The sequence below is a fragment of the Bacillus rossius genome, chromosome 6 (assembly GCF_032445375.1).
Source record: "Bacillus rossius redtenbacheri isolate Brsri chromosome 6, Brsri_v3, whole genome shotgun sequence".
NCBI classification, from domain to species: Eukaryota; Metazoa; Arthropoda; class Insecta; order Phasmatodea; family Bacillidae; genus Bacillus; species Bacillus rossius.
Window position 1 is genome coordinate 20,761,543 of NC_086334.1, and position 21,437 is coordinate 20,782,979.

The 21,437-nt window shown below is 37.5% G+C and overlaps 2 protein-coding genes across 6 annotated transcripts in view; one reads left to right on the top strand and one right to left on the bottom strand.

Annotated features, from left to right (window-relative positions):
• Positions 1–15,247, bottom strand: part of LOC134532820 (apolipoprotein D) — a 26,480-nt gene extending 11,233 nt beyond the window's left edge. The window contains exon 1 of the mRNA XM_063369730.1: positions 15,082–15,247. Coding sequence (XP_063225800.1) covers positions 15,082–15,201 — 120 coding nt within the window. The 5' untranslated portion in view covers positions 15,202–15,247. The remainder of the gene's footprint in view (positions 1–15,081) is intronic.
• Positions 1–21,437, top strand: part of LOC134532818 (probable cytosolic Fe-S cluster assembly factor GJ13047) — a 42,217-nt gene that overhangs the window by 14,275 nt on the left and 6,505 nt on the right. For 2 of the 5 annotated variants that reach the window (XM_063369722.1, XM_063369723.1), the window contains exons 2-4: positions 16,240–16,335; positions 17,489–17,641; positions 18,771–18,885. In XM_063369722.1, coding sequence (XP_063225792.1) covers positions 16,240–16,335; positions 17,489–17,641; positions 18,771–18,885 — 364 coding nt within the window. Of the gene's footprint in view, positions 1–15,470; positions 15,647–16,239; positions 16,336–17,488; positions 17,712–18,770; positions 18,886–21,437 lie in introns of those variants that run through there. The other 3 variants (XM_063369726.1, XM_063369725.1, XM_063369727.1) reach the window with 3 other exon arrangements.

Sequence of the window (21,437 nt, forward strand, 5' to 3'; positions counted from 1 at the left end):
AGTGGCGAGAGACTGTGTGCGGACAGGCATGTGTGGTAAGGGGGCGAACCCCTCTTGAGCCTAGCTCCAGTGAGAGGTATGAAGTGTGGACTAGACAGATACTTAGTTATTTGTGAGCAGACATTAAGTGTGGTGATTTAACTAGTAATGTAAATATTATTAGTAAATAAAACTGCATAAAAATTATTGTGTTATCTTTACGAACCAGTTTTCCCCACTCGTAACAATATTAACTATTTAATTAATTTGAACCAGATGGTGTTTAAATAAAATTCCTTGTCGAAAATCAGGTCCAAAGCCGAGGTTATGTATTTTTTACAAGTATGTTTCACTTTCACAGGAGCCATTTAATTATATAGTATAACATTTTTGTCTGCAAATCGAATTACTCGCGAAGTCGACGTAGCTGCTTTGACAACGAATTATAGTGATTCACGTCAAGAAATGTAGTTGTGAACACAATTTGCGTATATTTATCACGCTCGGCATTATTTTAAATAATTCTACGTTAAATTCCGTGTCCGCGAGTTTCGTATTGTTAAGTGGATTTGCAGCATGAGAACACGTGGATTTGCTCGTTACCGAGATTGGATGTTACACATCTCTGTCAAGTACTGAAAGATTCGCTCACGTGTGTTTTTTTGTTTACGTATTAATTGAAGCAGTATTTTGCGTTGTATTGGGAACTGCTGCAAAGCACGACGTGCTCCGCCCGACGCCGACGCGACATTGCAGGCGGGCTTCGATGAGCTCGCCGATTTCCCGATGGCCCGCTTTCCATCCTGCCTTGTGACCTTCCCACCCCCCCCCCTCCCCGCTGCCGACAGACATCCCCTCCCCCGTCACTTGTCTCAATTAGGACATAGCCGCGAAAGCGATCTCGTCGCCCCTCTGCCCGCCGGCGACACGGCGTCACGGCGCTCTGCCGGAACTGTCTGCACTTCCTCCGGGAGGGGGGAATGAACGGTAGAACCACTGAATACAAATATTACTTACATATATTGCCAAAAACATTGGGATGTTTCATTGCACATTAGAGCGCTAGTAGGTTCTTTAAACGATTCATGCAATGGGGAATTTTGATTAAGTACAAACATCATGGACACACGCCATTGCAGTTTTGCACTGTTTTGGCATGGGAAAAATTCATAAATTAACAAATGAAAAAAAGGAAACATTAAACCCACAGAAAAACAAGCCTAAATGATCTGATGTCGAACAGATGAACCCAACGATGAACCTAAACAGGTATTATGGACCACACGGCAACGACTGCATAAACGAACACATTCAAATTTAAATATCAGACACCACAATAATTCCGTTGAAGGAATTTAGTCATGAAAAAGGATAATAACAGTACGGACGAACACAATGGTCTAACAACGACGAGACAGTTTAAACAAAAACCGTAAATGCATGAAGAAAACAAAAACTGGACAACGCAGAAAATATACGAACACGACGATGAAGGTAAACAGATATTATGGACAACACAACACCGACAATCACAGTAGGTTTCCTATAACAAGGTTTATCGTTTGACATGAGCTTCTTTAGGCTTGTTTAAGCCAGTTTATGTTTTTTATTTTTTATTTATTTTGCATTTATGAATCTTTCCCATGCCAAAACAGTGCAGAACTGATCTGGCGTATGACAGTGTATCAAATCAACGCTAGTATGGCTGCGCGCCACGAGATGGCATTGTAATCGCCTCGTCAAGCTGTAGGCGCCGTTGTGCGGCGAGTAGGGAAAGTAATCATCCATTCACAATTTCTCCGTTTTCTTTTTGTCTTAGAGATGACGTTTGCTGGTTTCAGAATGGCCCTGGAGAAAACAACCAACGAACAAGCTGCCCTCTTCTTCCTTTGGATACACGTGGTCATGTGAACTGGCTTCAGAGTTGATGTTTTACATTTTACGATTTTTTTTTTAATACCTAAAACGGGAACACATCAGTCACTAATGTTGTTTGTGTCCTGCTATTTTGGCTCTGGTAGTTTAGATCCCGAAATTGATTTAACATAACTAAACTATAAACAAAGCAATTAAGGATTTGACAAATCTAAGCGTCATATACTGTAAGAAAATAATGTAAATTTACGGACTTTTCAACGAAGAATTCTTCTCAAATAAGCGAATAGTTCTTCTTCTCAAATAAGCGTACAGTTCTTCCTTATTTCAGATAACCGGGTCTTCGTAGAAACAATTCTGTTTTTTGACTTCCAAGTTAGTTTTATTTTACGTTATTAACACTTCGGAGGAAATAGTTGTAATTTTTGCAGAAGTAGTTTACCATTTTTTTTTTACATTTTGCTGGATATACCAGATTATTTATGTGGATTCATGTTTAAAGAGTGTTAATATAATTCTCATAAATTTACGAATATCTCTGGATAATTTTTAACCAACATTCTTCGTAAATTTAAGGTGACAATTTTTAACAGTGTAGGGGAATCCGAATGAGTTCAGTATTTTGCTTCTTCAAACAGTATTAGCCAGCCAAACAGGATGTTTCATTTTTTTTTTTTCAAATCAAAATAATACGGAAAATTGTAAGACGTTTAGTGATTGAAAACATGCTTCAATGCTGATTAAACGCCACTAAATATGTCAAATAATCTATCCTGGAAGAATCTGATGGTTCGAAACTGGCACAAGGTATTTTGCTTAGCCATGGTCGTCCGATCTTCGTTTTAGGAGAGAGAAAAAAAAACGAAATGCTACCTGAATTCGAGCCCCATCATTATTATATACGTTACATCCTGTAGCAAAACATGTTACCTTGACATTTAGTTCGACATCACAACAAGAACCGACATCTTGACAAACTACAGAACGCCGGCCGGGGTAGGGTATCACCACTCCTGCCGAGGTTCAGGAAGCAAGCAGCGGCTGTCGGTAGAACCCCTGGGTTCGCGGCAACGTCAGCCACGTTTCCAGCTTGCGGATGATACGTATTTGACGTTCCCTCCCCCCCATTCCCCGCTCCATGGCTCCCGTTTCCGGGAGTGCAGGCCGGGTCGCCCCGCGGTGGAGTGGCGCGGGCCCCGGAAGGCGGCCGGGGAGTGGTTGCGTAACAGGCGGACCACTCTCGCCGGCCCCCGACAAGCAGCTACACGGCCAGTGCGGGGTCCTTCCCCTGCCCCCCTGCCTACCTGGTCGCCTGCCCCCCTGCCATCGGCCTGCTCCAATAGCTACCTTTCCCTCCAGCCAGGCACCTCTCTGCACTCACGGGAGTCAGGGCAGCCCTCTCCAGCAGCAGGAGATAAACAAGATTTTGTCGACGAGAGCCTATCACGTATTTCACAAATTTTCCACTAATAATGGATCATTCTTTTATTAATTTAGCAATATTCATTCTATCAGTGTTCACTTTGGAAACGGTTTGAAAATAAAATTTAAAAAAAAACACCGGAGCAAGTCTTTCAGTACCCTCCAGTAATGTGTGACATCGCAACCGCGGTAACGAGCAAATTCATGTCTTCTCTTGTTGCATATAAACTTACAATACGAAACTCGAACACGAAGTTTAACGTACAATTCTTTAAAAAATAATGCCGATCGTGTTTGTGTTTTCAACTACATTTCTGGACACGAATCACACGTAGTTTAGCAACCGCCGCTAGAATTCACTGCCCAGAGCAGCTATGTCGACTATCGAATCGTTCAATTTATAGACCGTAATGTTAATTTGTAATGAATCGGCTCCGATAAAAACGAAAAAGTCTTGAAAAAAATACTAAATCACGGCTTTGGACCTGATTTTCGACAAGGAATTTTTTTTAAATAATGACAATATTAAACAGTTAATACTTTAAAGTAAATTCATTAAACAGTTAATTAATTTAACAGTTAATTCAGTTCATTACACAGTTAATACTTTAAAGTCTCCCTTTGGCTTTGTAAAATTCTGTTTTTGCCATTCGCCACAGACGTCAGCACCGTGGTTACACATTTCCGTTCGATGTGACTTTCGTTTATTTCACGTAATTACTCCTACCAAATGCCGTATACCGAGAGCTAGATGTTTAATAGAACAAAAAATTAATTATTACATTTCTCCAAAATTGTTTATAAGTAAAGATCAAATATTTACTCATGCATATGTTACAAAACACAGTCTGTTTTTGTCATGTTTATTTAACATAAAAGATAAAAGAGAATATCGTTTGTTAAAAGCTTCGTGTTAGCATGACCTTGCTGTAATTAGCGGACTTTAACAAAATAAAAATAATTATAATCCGTTGTTTCCTATGACGCAAAGCAGTAAACGACTTACACGGATATACAGTTTGTCCATTAAATAATGTTCTAGTTATAAAATTTAATAGTAACCAACTTTAAGGGTTGTAGAGTGTTGGTTCAATGTCACAATTAAAGACTAACTCAAACAGTTTTAAATATACGCATGCGCAAATACTGCTTTGTTGTTTTCTCGCTTGCAGCGCCACCTGCTCAAAATGGCGTCTACTGTACGTAATTATTAGAGGGTGAACCTGTAAACTTTTATTTGGCATTATTGGAATCTCTTTGTCCCTGACCGTTGGATTGGTCGTAATGGTCGAGACGACAGAGGTGTTTTTCGTTGGCCTCCGCGTTCACCTAACAATGCCATGTGATTATTTTTTTTCCTTTGAGGTTTTATAAATGATCGTGTCTAAGTTCCGCCGCTACCTAATGACTTGCCAGAGTTGAGACACAGAATTAAACGGGCTATTTCTTCCATTACTCCGAACGTGTTACCCAAAGTGCGAGAAGAATTGGACTTTAGGTTGGAAGCGTGTCGTAACTGAAGGTTTACACTCATGTTGATGAATGATTTATTGTAAATAGTCTAAATTAAATTGTTATAATATACCATTGAAACTGGGACAATATTTATGGACATTTGTACTTTATATTCAGACTCTAAACGTTCACTTCTTCTCAGACTAGGAAAACCATTTTGAATCCATCAAATTATGGATTTACCATTTTGTTGTTGGATTGTATGTATTCGTAAATTGCGTATCAGAGCTCCATACGATAAAGTAGAAATATGAAAGGTTGATTTTTTTTTTTCCGATTCTGCTTTGATATTGTAGCAAGAGATAAAAATCGGAAGTTAAGAGTATTTCAAATACTCGCGGTTACTTAATTATTCATTTTAAGCTTCCCGCTCCGTAAATCAAAGCCCCAGAACCATTAAAAAAATTAGGGCCTTTTCTTGGTCATGTGGTAAATTCAGGACCCTAAATACAGGTTTTAACATGGTTATAATATCGGATTACTCCTAAACTCTTAGCTCTTATAAGCAGTAAGTCAACACACACACACAAATATATATATAAACTTTTTCACAGATGGATAGCTGACGTGGACTCGGCCAACTCGTCATAAACAACTGATTAATATTTGTTGTTGTGAAGAGCGGTGGATGGAAAGTTATTTTACATACATTGCAAATATCCCACAGAATGCACTGGGAAGAACGTCTAGGTTCGGACAAAGAACTACCACTACATATTTTTAAAAGTATCAATTAGTTAAATTTATTGGATTATCATTATCAAGACATTGTTTGGATCAGTTTTTTTTAATGAAAAGACTAAAGTATAAACTGTTATTTTAGATCTCATTCAGTAAAAATGTGTATGACAAATAGGATCCAAATGATTTATTATATATATATATATATATATATATATATATATATATATATATATATATATATATGCAACATACCAAGTGCTCTGCTCAGTGAAATTGTTTGAACTGGCATAAGCGGGGATTGGGGATTTTTGTAATATTGCCATTTCGAAGAAAGAAACGCATGAAAAAAATACACGTATAAAGGAACTACCAACTCCAATTATGACTTAGTTTTTATTTATATGGTAGGTGGTTTTTTTTACATAAGTAAAGTTTTCATATTTAGTGGATCACATATTTTACAAAAGAAAAGAGCAGATCCCTTTCTCAGCATCTGACAAGAGCCATGTTTTATATAAAATAGCAGTGAAATCAGGTGATTGGGAGTTGTGAAGGAGGGGGGGGGGGGAGCACTTCAGGATGGTTACCAGTGAGTGAAACCTTTTGTTTCACCTAATGTTTGCGCCATGTTTGCTAGACGCCCAAAACATTGGCTGAAGTATAGTATTTGCATTGTGGAAACAGTTCTAAATGATTTTTTCTATGGAAGAGGCTGTGTTTAGCGATGGAGATTCTATTTTATACTTACTAACCATCATCACACGTGGTTAAGCACCACTTTTTTGAGCGAAGTAATATGGCGATGATGAGGAAAAAATGTGACTAACTACATCACAGCATGCCGTCTCCTGACTATACCTGACTCCATGATTGAAATCAAAGTTTAATTTAGTATATGGAGCAAGGTGGCGCTAGTTAAAAACTGGACTCGCATTCGGTAACATTTACTCTGTAATCTTCGCCATTTTTCCATTCCCCACTGCTTCATTTCTCATTCATTTTTGAGCATATTGGTACATTCTTCCTTGTCAATCCTTGTGCATATTTGGCATGTTCATCTTCGTCCATCCTCGCTTAAATTTGTTTTCCTCATTGCTTAACAGCAATGCAACACTCTACTAACCTTCTTTTCTTTTTCACTATGCATGAATAAAATTTTAGAAGATAATACAGTGAAAAGCTATACATCTCAAACTAAAAAAATATTATCTAAGCTGTGTACATTATGTAATATACTATGTATATACTGTGTTTGCCATTTAATAATAAATATATAATTTATTTACAATTATTGTGTTTAATTTTTCTAAGATATTATTATTTTAAATCAAGAACCAAAAATATGTACCCACAACCTTTCAAGACCATTAGTACAGGAAACATTATCTGGGTAGTTGAAACCGTATGACTGTTCGTGACACACACAAAACCGTCCTAATGAAGATCTTTGTATCATAGGCACGAAAATTTCATAACTGCCAACAATGCAGTCCTTCTTCAGCTTTTTATTCCTGTGTATGCGTGCCCCAATGAATCAAGCGTGACGAGTTAAGTTCAACGATACTTACTAATAGATTAAAAATAATACTGTTTAAATTTTTTCACTTTAAATTAACTGATAACACTGGCCAAAAATTAATCAAGGAGGTATCGTAAATTCACGGATATCTTTATAAATTATTTACGGATTTCCTTGTAAATTTACGGTTACTGAGTTTAGCTAGTTCGAACGTGATCTCACGGGAGTCATCTTCGAGCGTTAACAAAACCTTCAGAAACATGCCAAGTCTAGCAGCTGAAGCAATCTTCTTCCTTCAACGTGCACGTTTACCTTGTTAGGCCCGTTCTACAATGGAGCGGAAACAGAGCCTGAAAACGTAAACGGATCTCACGGAACGGAGTATCTACAATAGCACGCAAGCGGACACGGGCCAGTAGGCCTAGGGATTAGCTCGGCTTTTCCCAGCTCTTCCGTTCACGTTAATTAGTGCGACCAATAGAAGCCGAGTATTTGGCCGAAGTGGTAGCCATGTTTGTTTAAGTTAGTTTTTTTTTTAATACGCGAAAAATCTTTTTAGTTACAAGAGTGTTCTAAAGTTACTTTACGGTTTATTTTTGTTAGCTATCCACGTAAATCCTGACCATTTTTAGTTTTCGGATCCAACATTTCTTTTTCAATTAAATTATTTGTTTGCAACCCTAAGTTAAATTGCATTGGTTTCCGTTTGTTACGTTTCCGTGCGCTGTAAAAGCGACAGACGTATAGTGAAAAGTCAGTATTGTTACGAACTCGGCAGTCAAGGCTGCGATGCGCGCCAGGTACCGAGCTGCCTGGCGGCCCCGCACGGTCACTGACGTCACGCGCTCATACCTTCAGGGCTTAGAGCGTCCCGGCTTCACCGCCTCCCCCCCCCCCCAGGCCATGCTTCCGCGGCTCATTTATCTATCCCTGAGAAGACTGAGAGTTTCGCGGGATAACAAGACGCCGCGTGGAGTGGCGTGAATAAGCGCCCATGTTCTGGTCACTTCGAGCGTCGGGTCGGCCCGGGATGACGCGACACGTCACAAACAGAGGTTACATAAGTATACAGATTTAGCATAATTTCCGATTTTTAACGAGGAGGGTGAAGCCAAAAGGAGAGGGGGATTTCAGTGTATTACACGTATCAATATGGCGGCCTTGTTTAAAAATATATCAGCTGTACCTGTGTTGGACGTTCAATTTGAGAAAAATGTCAACTGATATCATTATATTACATCTATGTTATTAAAATTAATTTAATATATATTCGTTTAATATATATAAACAAATGAACCAGTAATATTTTAAACTAATTTTCTTCTGAACAGCTGAACTACATTTGTTAATAAAAGCAGACTATAACAGCTGATACAAATATAAACAAACGTCCGCCATATTAGTATGTAAAAATCCGTAGTAATTAATGAACAAACTTTAGGTGAAGTGATTTAATTAGTAATGTATATATTAGTAACAAATAAAACTATACAATTAATTGTGCTATCTTTACAAACACGTTTTCCTCACTCGTAACAGTATCTTGCGTTTTTACGTTTACGTTTACGCGGAAGGACGGAAAGTGTTCTAGCTGTAGATGTGAGATGGTTTTTTTTTGGAAGTATCATCAACAATACTCTGGTGAGTTCAAGTATTAAGTAAACCCTGCCCAGCCCAGAGGTTCGGAAGTCGTAGCCCGGCGAGGATCCAGTCGCAGGGGACCGCGGAGAGCGCCTGGTTCAGTCGATGCGCACTGCTCGCTGCTACCTGCTGACTGCGTGCGTGTGAACGAGCCTCGGGTGACCTGCTCGCGGCGGCAACTGGAGCGGCAACCACGGCTTGCCCGAGCCGGGAAGCTACGGGTCACGGCCCGTTCTCCGTGGAAATGTATTTTGCGCGGGCCAACGCTCGGTGATAGTGCCTGTCAGTGGCGTAGCCAGGATTTGTGTATGGGGGGTGGTAAGAAGCATGCGCCCCCCCCCCCCCGTATTAAAGTGGGGGGTCTGGGGGTCCTCCCCCGGAAAAATTAGCATTTTAAGTTGTAAACTAGTGCTATTTTAGCAGTTTTCGGTACTTAAATTTAAATATTGTAATGGTAAAAATTTTATTAATTTTAATATGAAATTTGTTTGAGTGATGAATAAGAAATTAATTAAAGATTTGGTGCTAAGGGGGGGGGGGGGGTTGAACCCCTAACCCCCCCCCCCCCTGGCGCCTGTCATCCACGTTTCAATAAGTTCTTTGAATTATTCTTGCAATTGGGTAAACTGATTTTAAACAGTTGCTGGTTTACACTGCATCGTCGAATAACCTTAACAGCGGACAACAAAAAAACACACGAACACCCGGAATTTGTAACAACCGTCTCTTTGTTGTCAGCCAGTGTTAGACTGTACCGAATTCTCCGTGCCGTCCAGGCACCGTGTGTTTATGTAATAACTTATGCTGACCATCCTTGAGGTTTTTCTTTGAAAATCAGTGTAAAACACCAATGGCGTATGTCCATGAAATTGGTTTGAATCGCACACTGGAATAGCCGAGTTACTTTCCGAGTGGAACCCGGGCCTCGCACGCACGGTTACACAAACCGGCTCGACACTGCGCGCGCCAAGGTGGAATAACCGGGGAGCTGCGACGCCCGTGGCTGGAAGGCTCGCGCACAGCCGTGACGACCTACATCACCAGGCACTCAGAGCGCTTCTGGCTGCCGCCTTGGACGTACTTCACTAGTGTGAGCGCCCTAGGCGTCTGGCCTCTCCGAACAGCCGGCCGAACAGGCTGTTTACATTATCATTTTTTCAACAAATATATTTTATTAAGAAAACGTTTAACTGAAATTAGTAATTTAATTAGTGTACAAAAAAATTTACGACAATTTACTTTATGATTCTAACCTTAGTTCCGTAGTTCCGATCTGCATGTATGTGCATGTATTTGATAAAACTTCCACCTATACATGTCTAAATATATATTTTATACGGTAAAAATATTTTAAAAAGTTTTTACTTATTAAATTTACCAAATAAAACCCACAAAACTTTTTTTTTAATGGTAATGTATGTTTAACTATAAGTACACGAGATGTAAGCCTACACAGATTCGTTTACTTGTAATACTTCACTTCCGGTTCGGACAGCTAGTGTGATGTCACTTCCGGGGAAAGGTATGTATAAGTATATACCTATTTCAGGCGAATTCAGACACGGCCTTAGTTACTTCGTGGGTAGATATAGCAATAAAGCTTTACAAATTTATAAAACATTCGAAAAATAAAACTTTGTGCCAACGACCGATTTTCGTTGGCTGCAGCCTTTCGATTGCGTACACACTGTGCGGTTATTTGACATCTGAAAAATGAAATATTTCATGCACGCACACCATTTGTCGACCATTGAAACAAAATCCTCTGCTGTGTTCTAATGGCGATGACAACTGGCTTGATTGTCAGCTCTATCTGGAAAATTTAAGTTGTGACGAATTTCCTTCGCGGGTTACCGTGTCTGCCCTTCGTGAACTACCGGACTGAGCTAGATCAAACTTTTATATTGTAATATTATTTAAAATTAAAATAAGGCATAACAGTGCTGAAAGTAAAATTTTAATTTATGATATTTTTGCTTTACTTTTAAAACGTAAAGACCTATAAATTTAAATCACACGAATACTTATTGCATAGTAAAATGAATTTTTTGAGATCTTTAAAAGTTATATTCGTACCATTAGGTTTTTAAAAGCTAAATCAATTTACATACAACATTCATGTTAAATTTTTTATTTATTTTAAAATTATAATTTCTTAAATTTATAACCAGTCATATTTACAAAATATTTGATAAGAATTCAAGTCATCCAACTTGTATTAGTGACGTGGTTATTGCAGAAATATTCCTTTTCTGTATTCGGAACTTACAGCCAAGTAGGAGAACCATTAGCAGTGCCAATTGAAAACGTATTTTTGTTTTGAATAAATAAATCAAAATTCACTTTCGCAGCTAGGTGTTGTTAGATATTGTCATTTTACTAAGAAATTACGATGTCTTTTTTTTTATTTTAATGCACTTCTTTAGCTTAAAAAAGCTCAGAATAACGTTAAAATTGGAAATTACACAATTAATTTATAAACAGGTATCACTGATGAAATAATTTAAAAATCTAACTCTAGAACTTGCACATTTTGCTAGTACGATGAAATGTGATAATGATATTTGAAATCTGTTGGTACCTCGATTTTTATAAGGAAAAAACTTTGTGGTTTCCTAATGGAAACCAGTCTGTTGCGTCATATCCTGCCTGCTACTGACGCTGATGATTCACCACGTGCTCACATATTTTAATACCGTTCCAATGTAGCATATTACGCTGTCGCGCTAAATTCTTTATTATTATTTTCAAGAAGTTAATCAGAGTTCGACGAATAAGAGATGCCACTGTAAACGACTTCGACAGCCTGTTTGGATGAATGACAATTATAGTGAGTGGAACATGTGTAATGTTTATAGTGCGTGAAAACGCATGCATGCCTTCTCAGTCTGAGTTCCGTGCAACAGTATCCATTATTGTGTTTCGGCCCATTAACGTCACTAAACTTATAACTGCAGACGAATTGCGAGGGGGTCTTACAAGATAAACTATGATTTATCAAATATTGAGGGGAAAAATACACAAAGCATGTGTTACCCGATATTAGAATCCAGAGATTCGATGGCACTCAAACCACTGCACCTCGGAGGTAGGCTAGTCCGCCATCGTTAAATAAAGTGGTGGCAATGACGGTATCTTTCCACTTCCTCTCCTTTATTATTCACTCTCCATACTGAATACAGCAGACGTCACAGAAGATAAATTTCTTCCAAAAGTAGCAGGATAATATAAGCTGAAATTAAATATATTTTTTTTGCGACTGCACATTACACAATATGTTCTTAGCCGAGCCGCGGTCAGTAAGAGCGGAAACAGCCCACCCTCCACCCCAAGTCAGCTTAGGGAAGTCATACCCCGCCATCTTTGATTTATCAGTGTTTTTTTTAATAATTCCTAGTTTTACATATCTATTCTAACTATGGGCACGACATGGCATAAATACTTTGTATCTGGCCAAGCTTTTTTGACGCTGTTATTGTCTGGTATTAACGAACAGGCTACAGAAGAAGAAATCGCTGATTACTTCTCGTGAACTGCGGATTGCGTAGAAGTGGTTCAAGGCCACGGGTGTTATCTGCAGAAAGTCTATAGAATAAGTTGCTCTAGTTTATAGCAATAACATGAAATAATACGTCTTTATAATACTGCATAATGTAGTGTATGATCCCCTTAGGGGGGAGTGTCCTAAATTATTTTGATTCTAATATTTCATTTTTTTTGCAAATTATTTGAATTAAATTCATAATATAACCATATTTCAATGTTTTAAAAAGGGTTCTTCCTACAAAACCAGTACTAATTTTGCGATTTTTATTAACTTACAGGCCAAATTTTATGCCTGTCCTAGGACGTACTGAAATCATGGAATCGTGTGTTAGAAACCTTTTTTTTCCTTTGGGGTTTTGATGAAATCTAATTTGTATTGATTTCTAAATGAATAACTCAAATAAATTGTTCGAAGACGAAGGCTAACGGTTAATTCAAAACTGTATACCGCACGATTCCATGTTTTCAGTACACGCTAGGTGTGACATGGAAATTTACTATTAAGTAAATTAAAAAAATAAATAGCTTGTTTACTAGAAAAAAAAAAGCATTTTATAAAGAATAAAATATGGTTATATTATGAACTTATTTGAAATCATGTGCAAAAACACAAAACATTATAAGCAAAATGGTTAAGGATACTACTGCCATAGGGGGCCAACTACCAGGACTTCGTTCGGCGTGTGTAACGAAGTTCAGTGCACACGTTTTGAGTGGTTACGTAGAAATCCGGGTACAGAGTTTTGAGCTACAGCAGCGTGGCTAATATCGGGCCACGTTGAATGACACCGAACAAATATTTTTCTGAATGCTAAATGTCTTGAAAGTAGGCAAACCACACAGCCCAAGTTCATTTTTTTTTCTTGCTAAAAAAATGGCAATTACGTCTGGTAGTAACATGAGAGAACGGGTATTTCAAACATTATAATGCAGTTTCACGCCAGTTCATTCAAGGAAGAAAAGAATAAACGTGAGTGGCAGGAGAGGCGTGCGCGTGACAAACTGCTGCCACGATTGCCTGAAGTCGTTTTAAATTAGATCATTAAAGTTTAATAATAATAAGTTTTCATTGGTAAATGTTTTTTCAACCTTTTTCTACTCGACGCGATCTTTAAACGTCCGAGGAACAAAATGAACTTTTCTGACATAAATAAATTACGTTACAAACGACATTGTCAACATCATTTTTATTTAAGCTTCCGTCTATATCCAAAATTTTGTTAAAAAATTCTTCGAGAGGAAAACGGAAAGTCATTTCTGTTTTTGCTGGGTACGAGTCTGATTGGTCGATTCCGTCAAGCACCGAACGCATAATTATTATATGTTTGATGGAAAATAAAATCATCCTACTTGTCAAACGTGGCTGCGTTGATTAATTTTTTTTGGTGTCGTGATAACCCTCCAACATGACCGGGAGGTTTCGAAAGCGAACGTCTGACAAGAGTGACAGGCCGTTGATTGGCCACCCGGGCGCCGCCTCCCGCTGTTCCGGGAACGACGTATGGGCGGACACCACGCCGCGGTGACACACTTCCAGCCCACTGGAGCCGCCTCCAGCCGAGTCAACACGGGTCCAGCCTCCAGCCAGCTTCTCCAGCAGTCTCGCTGCTTTTCTTACTAGGTGTTTGTTATTCCCTCCAATCGGTTTCCCAGGTAACCACTTATTGTCTTCCACTCGGGGGAAAATTAATCTATTTTTTTATAATTCCAAAACTGTCGAAATTAATTTTGCGCGTAAGAAAGTTGTACATCAGCACAAGTCAGCTCTTCCGAATAAAGCAATATAATTTTAAAGTACAGGCCCATGTCTCTCCGCAAACACTCCTTATTGCTATGCAATATGCATCGAGCTCAGACCTGTCAAGCTTTACTTAACCCCTTCCGCCTTTACCATCCTCGTACAACGCCGCGCTGTGTGAATGCAAGCGCATGCACACACGCATGTTGTGAAATAAATATCCCTGCACGCAAAGATAATTTATATAGCAAGTGATCAATAAACATAAGCATGAAGTGACCAATTTACAATCACCTCCAAAAAACTTAGCGAAATAATTCCAGTTTTAAATACCTACTTGAGATGTCGAAATATTCATGTACCCTTATAGAGAATCGAGATAAAATTTTGGGAGTAGTCCCTCCTAGACATTGTGTTAAATGTGATTTCGTGTGGTTTTTATATTTGGATTTAAATATCTTACAATTTTTAATTTTATAATTGATAGAAAACTATATCGTAATAAATTTATACTTTCGTCTTCATGATATAATCCGGTTTTGAAGGAAAACGTCCGGACCCTTCCACCCTGATTCACACCCTACATGCACGCCTGATGCTATTATTTATTATTCTCTGGGGATTATTAATTATAAATATATGTCGACAGTATTATTGTAGTAATCAGCATTTTTGACTTGTTATTGACTGTTATGTAGTAAACTGTCGGGGCCATACCAACTCGAGCGCCGCCCCACCTCCCTCCACGACCTCTAAGAAAAAGTAAAAAGAAAAAGAAAGACGTATGACGAAGTATGTCTCTTGCCTCTCCCCTGTTACGATCCTTATATGTACATTATATTTAATAAATACTTTCCCACAAGTAAGAATTCCACGAAACTGTCTTTTTGATAACGATGACTGTTTTAGATTATGTTTTTCTGACATTTGTTTTTACATTATTCCTATAAAAAGTTAATAATATATCATTCAAAATCTCATCCCGCTAAACATTCGAACATATCAAAACTTATTTTCACTACCATTCCCATCTCCTCATGAACTGTGTAGCAAACCCCTGTAAATTTCAAATGTATTGGTAATCAATTTTTATTTCCTCACATGACCTTACAGTACTTACATTCATTTTACCTACAGCTAGCACTGAAAATTTGTACCTCACCTTTTGTATGTCGAAGTCCTTCATTGCCGGGTGGTTAGGACATTTACCAAAGGCCAGCCGTTGAGCCTCAGCCTCAGCCCCAGCGAGGACTAAGAACACACCAAACGTCGGAGCCAGCATCTCGACTGGACTGCTGACGAAACTGTCAAGCAACGCAACGATAGCGAGAGCTGCGAGCAAGCGCGCGCAAGTATAAATTCCACCACGGAATACAGTAAGCAAAGAGACGAGCGTATTAGTGAACATATATAATTGTCTCTTTCGGATTGAACCACAAATATGAATGTTGAACCTATTTGCAAATATAAGAAATACATATTTTTGTAGTGATTTTATTAAAATGCTGTTGAGACCTATTCTTCGTTCTTTTTACATCCGTATTAGTTTATATCAAGGCCATTTGCTGTCAGCTATTGTAAAAAGTACTTCCATCACGAGCTCAAGTTTTTAACGTAAACAGTTTGCTCGTTACCTATGGTTGGACGAAAGGTAAACATTGAAGATGTCAAGATTCAGTGGAGCTCTTCAATTAACTGATTTGGATGACTTTATTACCCCATCGCAGGTTAAGTAGTATTTAAGTACGTTTAGTGATCTGTGGAATTACAATCCTCGTATTTATATCTTCAACTGGGATTGTAAATTATGTTGTCTATTGTGCATTGTTTGAGGTTATTTATTTCATTTGCAGTTCTGTTGAAATTTAATGCACTAAACAATAAAAAAGAATGAAATTATAAAACGATATGTTATAAAATTATCGTTAAGAGTTTTTATTATAACTTAACCTCCTATTGAATAGTCAGATCACTTAGCTTCTACCAAATTTAATTTAATTAATGGAATCAAATCTGTTTTTATAAAATATTACAAAAAATTATTGTTTGAGTAATTTAATAAAAAAAAAATTGTTATGGGTTTGGTTTATGGTGGGCTAGAATAGACTTACTACCTAACTAATTAAATTGCGGGCTGTTATTCTTTCTTATTGTACTTTCCAGTGCATACTTGAAATGGAATTGGACCTCATTAAAAACAAAATGAGTTGATAGCTAATGGACATAACGTTTGCTGAAAATTGTAATAGTAACTAAGGTTCAAGTTTTTAAAAGTTGTACTAGTTACCAAAATGGTAATTTGGTGAATTATTGTTTAAAGGAATGCATAAAACCAGTCAAGATACAAAAGACAGAAAGTGGAACTGGAGCTAAAATTACTATTCAAGATGATGGTGCTTATGTTCATTTGAGCAAAGTAAGTAGATATGATAATATAAGAATGATATTTGTAATGAGGTAAACGTGTACTTAATTTCACACTAAATAATTTAATTTTAAAATTTTTCCACCTTCCGTTCAAGCCTGTTATGTTACATTCTGACTTTAAACTGTTTAAATGATCCTATTAATAGCAAATTATTTGGCCTTTTTAAATTATTATTGAGAAATAACATTTATAAAAAAAAATAATGGAAATAAAAAAGTTCATGGCATTGGTACAAAAAAGGTGTAATTTTTTAAATATAAATTTTAGTGTTTTTTCTTATGATTTAAAATATTTTAATGGGCATACACCATTTCTTATGTTATAATAACTTTGTGAATTGAAAACATCACTTTGCACAAGTTTGCTTTATAAGTATGCCTACATGTCAATTAAGACTTCTTAAAATATGTATGCAACAGACACACTAGCAAGCATATTTTTTACATAAGCGTAGTTATTAGTTATGGGCCGTAATATAATGTAAAATGAGCTTATTCAGATTTTTAATTGGTCTGCATTATGGGTGCTGAGTTTTTTCTAATAATTTTTACTGACCAGTAAACAATTCCTGGTGGTAAAATCATAATGCTTATTTTATGCCAAGCAGTAGAAAGCCTGTGTTTGTGAGCATTCATTAAAAATTACAAAATGCATTAGTTTGGCAGTAGAAGCAGCTGTGGATAAATAAGTATTTAATAGTATGTTATTTTAACAAGGAAAAAAACTATGCAAATTTAAGACAAAAACCCCTTGTAAAAACTTACTAAATTTTGCTTGTATTGCCTCTTCTTCATTCAAAACAACTCAGACCACTTCTTCCATTTTCAGAAGTTCTTGTCAACTATACTGATATTATTAAAATTGCCTTTCTTCGGAGCATCTGTGTTTTCAGTGAAAGATAGCCTCGTGGCATGAGCAAAAAAAAAATATGGTCCCGTGAAATAGTACTGGGTTGCTGGCCCGAAGATTCAGTAAGCAGTGTGTGGACCGACGTAATACACCTAGACCGTAGTGGCCAGAGACACCAGCTACTTGTTGGCTTGTGGATTGAGGGCGTGTGTGCGCTGAAAGCCAAGAGGTGGCTGGCGACAGCTCCGCCGTGCTGCCCTGTGAGGCTGAGAGACGTGAGGTGGCTGTGCAGGGACGGGAGACGAGGCTCCAGAAGGTGGAGATCTCCTTGTCAGACTGCCTGGCATGCAGCGGCTGCATCACGTCGGCCGAGAGCGTGCTGGTGGCTCAGCAGAGCCACGAGGAGGTGGTCAGGGTCTTCAGGGAGAACCAGCAGCTGAGGCAGGTGAGGCCCGCCGATGCCGACCGAGGGCGTCGCAGGCCGATGTGTGGGAACAAGTTCACCGCGACCTGTGGTGAGGAACCATCCCAGAATTGCCTGGAATGGTTTGGAGAAACCACATAAATCCTAACTCCTGGATTTGAGCCCAGGTTCTTTTGAATACGAGTCCAATTTTTACCGTTTCCACACCTCATTTCAGGCTATACAGTTAAAAAAAAAATCTAATTTCAGGCCGAAGGGACTTTGTCACTTCAAGTACCGTCTCTGTAAAATTTGAGACTGCAGTGGCAATAGTTTGTCGTTCATACTGTAATGGAAATTTTAATGCCTACACCTTCGTTTTACTTTTCTTCTTCTTCTTAATTTCATGCTTTCTTTTTATTATTTGGTACCTACAATGTTAGCTTGTATTTATTCAATATATTTCCAAACTACATTTTCACTAGGTATGTTTACTAAATTTTGGGCCAGTTTAGCTAGAAGTCAGCTTCAAGAACATTTTAGATTGCCATTGTCACTGTGAATGAATTTCGCAAGGAAAAAGTATTCAGCGCAATGGAACCAAGAGGAAGCAAGGACATACACTTGCCTCACCAAAGATGTAAATGTAGTTTTCAGGAGCATAATAATTGTCAGAAGAAAGTTGCAGCGTAAGACAGAATTTTATCATAAAATGTGCTTTAACTCTTAAATTCTTATTTTAATTGACTTTGGAAATCATTCAAAGCCTTCAGATAGTTCATTTAATTCCTAAGGTCGGGGATTTGTGTCTTCAACACTACTGACTTTATGTAAGGATTCAGTTCTTTAGTTGAAAATTGGAACGACTATTTGTACATTTTTTTAAAATATTTTCTGAAAATTATGATTAATATGTTTTATTTTTAAGACTTGTCAAGTTATCTGCGAATGTGTATGAAAATGTATGTACCTATGTTAAAGGTCTTCATTATGTTTTCTGACATTCAAAACCCATTTGCTGAATTGTTTGTGTGCATACTCAAGTGTTTATGGGTATGTGATGAATCTATACGTACATGTTTAAGACCTTAAATTTTTCAAACGAGGACTATTGTGTGGATTGTACCATCGTAGATGTTTGTCGGATGAGTGATGTTGAAACTGTGGCCAGAGCGGCAGACCCGAGGAGGCCAAGCTGCTGGTCGTGTCGTTGTCCGTGCAGCCCGTGCTCTCCCTGGCTGCGAGGTACGGCTTGTCTCCCGGAGAGTGCGCTGAGAGGCTGTCAGGTAGGTCCTGCCAACCTCATCGCATTCAACTGAGGGAGCACCGTGTATTTCTTATCAGGGCCGGTGCAAGGTAAATTGGTGCCCTAGGCGAAAAACGTTAATCCCCCCCCATCCCCCACCCTGCGGGACAAAACACAAAAAAAAATTTTCCTTGCCTCAAAATACATCACGTAAGCCTAAGATTTTGTCAACAATCAAATGTAAGCAGGTTTTTTTTTTTTTTTTTACTGTTCTACTTATTGCAAATGTAACCATTGGAGCATGTTTACATGTTTGTTGTTGTTGTTATTATTATTATTATTATTATTATTATTATTATTATTATTATTATTATTATTATTATTATCATCATGTTTTAGCTTCATGTATATTTTGTTATATAACTAAGAATATGATTAAATTTTGTATTTAATGCATGGTAATACTGAGTGCGATGACCCAGAAATACGCCACAAGTAACTAGGTGTCAGCGATATTTGTTATGTTATTCTTCTTTATCAAAATTAATTCATATATATTGTTCTGTCTATGACCGATTCATCATATGGGCGTATTAGCTAGAGTCTTTAAGTTTTGCATTCTCGTCAGGTAAAGAAAGAGTTGGTTGATTTATTCCTCCTAGTTGGTAGGTTTCGCTGGGCAGACATTTTTGGTTGTTTGAGAGTGATAAAAAAGGAGAGACTGGAAATTTGGATCGGCTAAGCGAGCGGAATTCCCTCGTGCGTTCTGCAGTTCCTGGATGCGGGAATTGTGCGCAGAGGCGATCGCATATTTAGCTAGCTTTTCTGTCAGTACTCAGTAAAAACAGTCCGACTTTACCCCTAACGGGCTATAGGGAATCGTAATCTACATTTTTGTGCTTCAAGACGACCGATCTTCTGCATGCTGCGATTCCTGTCGACGCTGGTGAGATACAACCAATATACAGACTTTTCAGCCCATCCTGAAAGATGTCCAGAAGAGTGGTCTTCAGTAGTATTCCTCCTGGGTCGTAGTTAGTTTTTTTGTTCTGCAGCAAGACGGTACGAGTATCCTGAAGAAGTCGAGGACGAGACCAGAAGTATTGGGAGAACGGTGTCTACTTTGTCCCTCCCCTGAACTAAGCCAGAGCATATTACTTCAAAATTAAAATATCAATCATTTTAGAGTCTCACATACTTACAATTAAATGATGAATAATTCATCAGTATCAATGGGTTATCGAGATAGGTAAATTTGCATGTAATTTGATTTAAAATAATTATTTCCTTTTTCTGTTTATTTGTTATAATATGTCTACTTAATGGATTATTAATTTAAAATTGTCATAAATTTACTCTAAGATTATTTGAGAATAAATATAATAAATACCATAACATTGATTATTTAACTAGATGATTTTCTTTTGAGACCTAATTATTATGAATGAACCAATGTTACATAGATCCCACATATTTACTTTTATTTAATCTCAGTCAATCACACGATAGAATATTACACAAATCATAAACAGGTGTCACTGTGGACTTTAAATAATTACTTATATCAATACTATAAACATTCCAAACTGTTACAAAAATCCATTTTCATCTAGTTTCAATAATCGTTAAACATATTATATCAGCTGTTATGTGTCGTGCTGCGCCGCCCCCAGCTTCTTGGCGTCCTAGGCAGTTGCCTAGTTCGCCTGTATGGACGTGCCGGCCCTGTTTCTTATATAGTTACAGTAGTATTTAATGTTTTTTTTTACTTGAAAAAATATTGAAATTAATACAGTATGTAACTAAGAAAAAATAATAATGCCAGGGTTCCTGCGGACAGGAAAAATCTGTATACAGGAAAAACTCAGGGAATTGAAAAGGTGCCTTAAAATCCTGGAAATTACAGGGTTATTGACGAAATGTTGGAAACCAATCTGGGTGAAGTAGTAATTTTTAATATCAGTGTTCTTTTATGTCTTAAAACCAAGTCTGTATTTTACTCACTTATTCTTGTTTGGATGATAAATGATTAGTTTTATACTGCATTAATTATCTATTAAAAAAATCAGATTTGTATCTAATGATTTGAAGCACAATGATATATTACATCAGTAGTCATTCACCTGTTCACAATCACTAATGTATATTTTCAAAATTTCATCACTTAATAGCATTTTTATATTTCAGACTGGCAAAGTTGGTTGCATAGCAGTGATAGTAATAACAGTGCAAACTGTATATTGCACAGTAAAAAGTAATGAACTGGTCAATTTGACGTGTTATTAAAATGGTTGATGACTACGAGTATTTCAATAAATATTTGTATCATGCAAGATTTATTTATGAGACAGGGGAAAAATATTTGGTTGGACCCTGATACCAAGTATTATTATGTATTATTAGCCAATGTGCTGACAAATTAAAATCATTGGTTTTTTTATACCTGTACCAGTATATTTGAAGCCTCTTGTTCATTCCATTGCATCAGAGCATCAGAAGATTCTCCTGAGGGGTTGTTTAGTGGAAGCTATGTTTTTAGGAGTTTTTCTCGAGGTGCTCTATTTTCCCTCCTGGAGATAATGCTGTATCCCT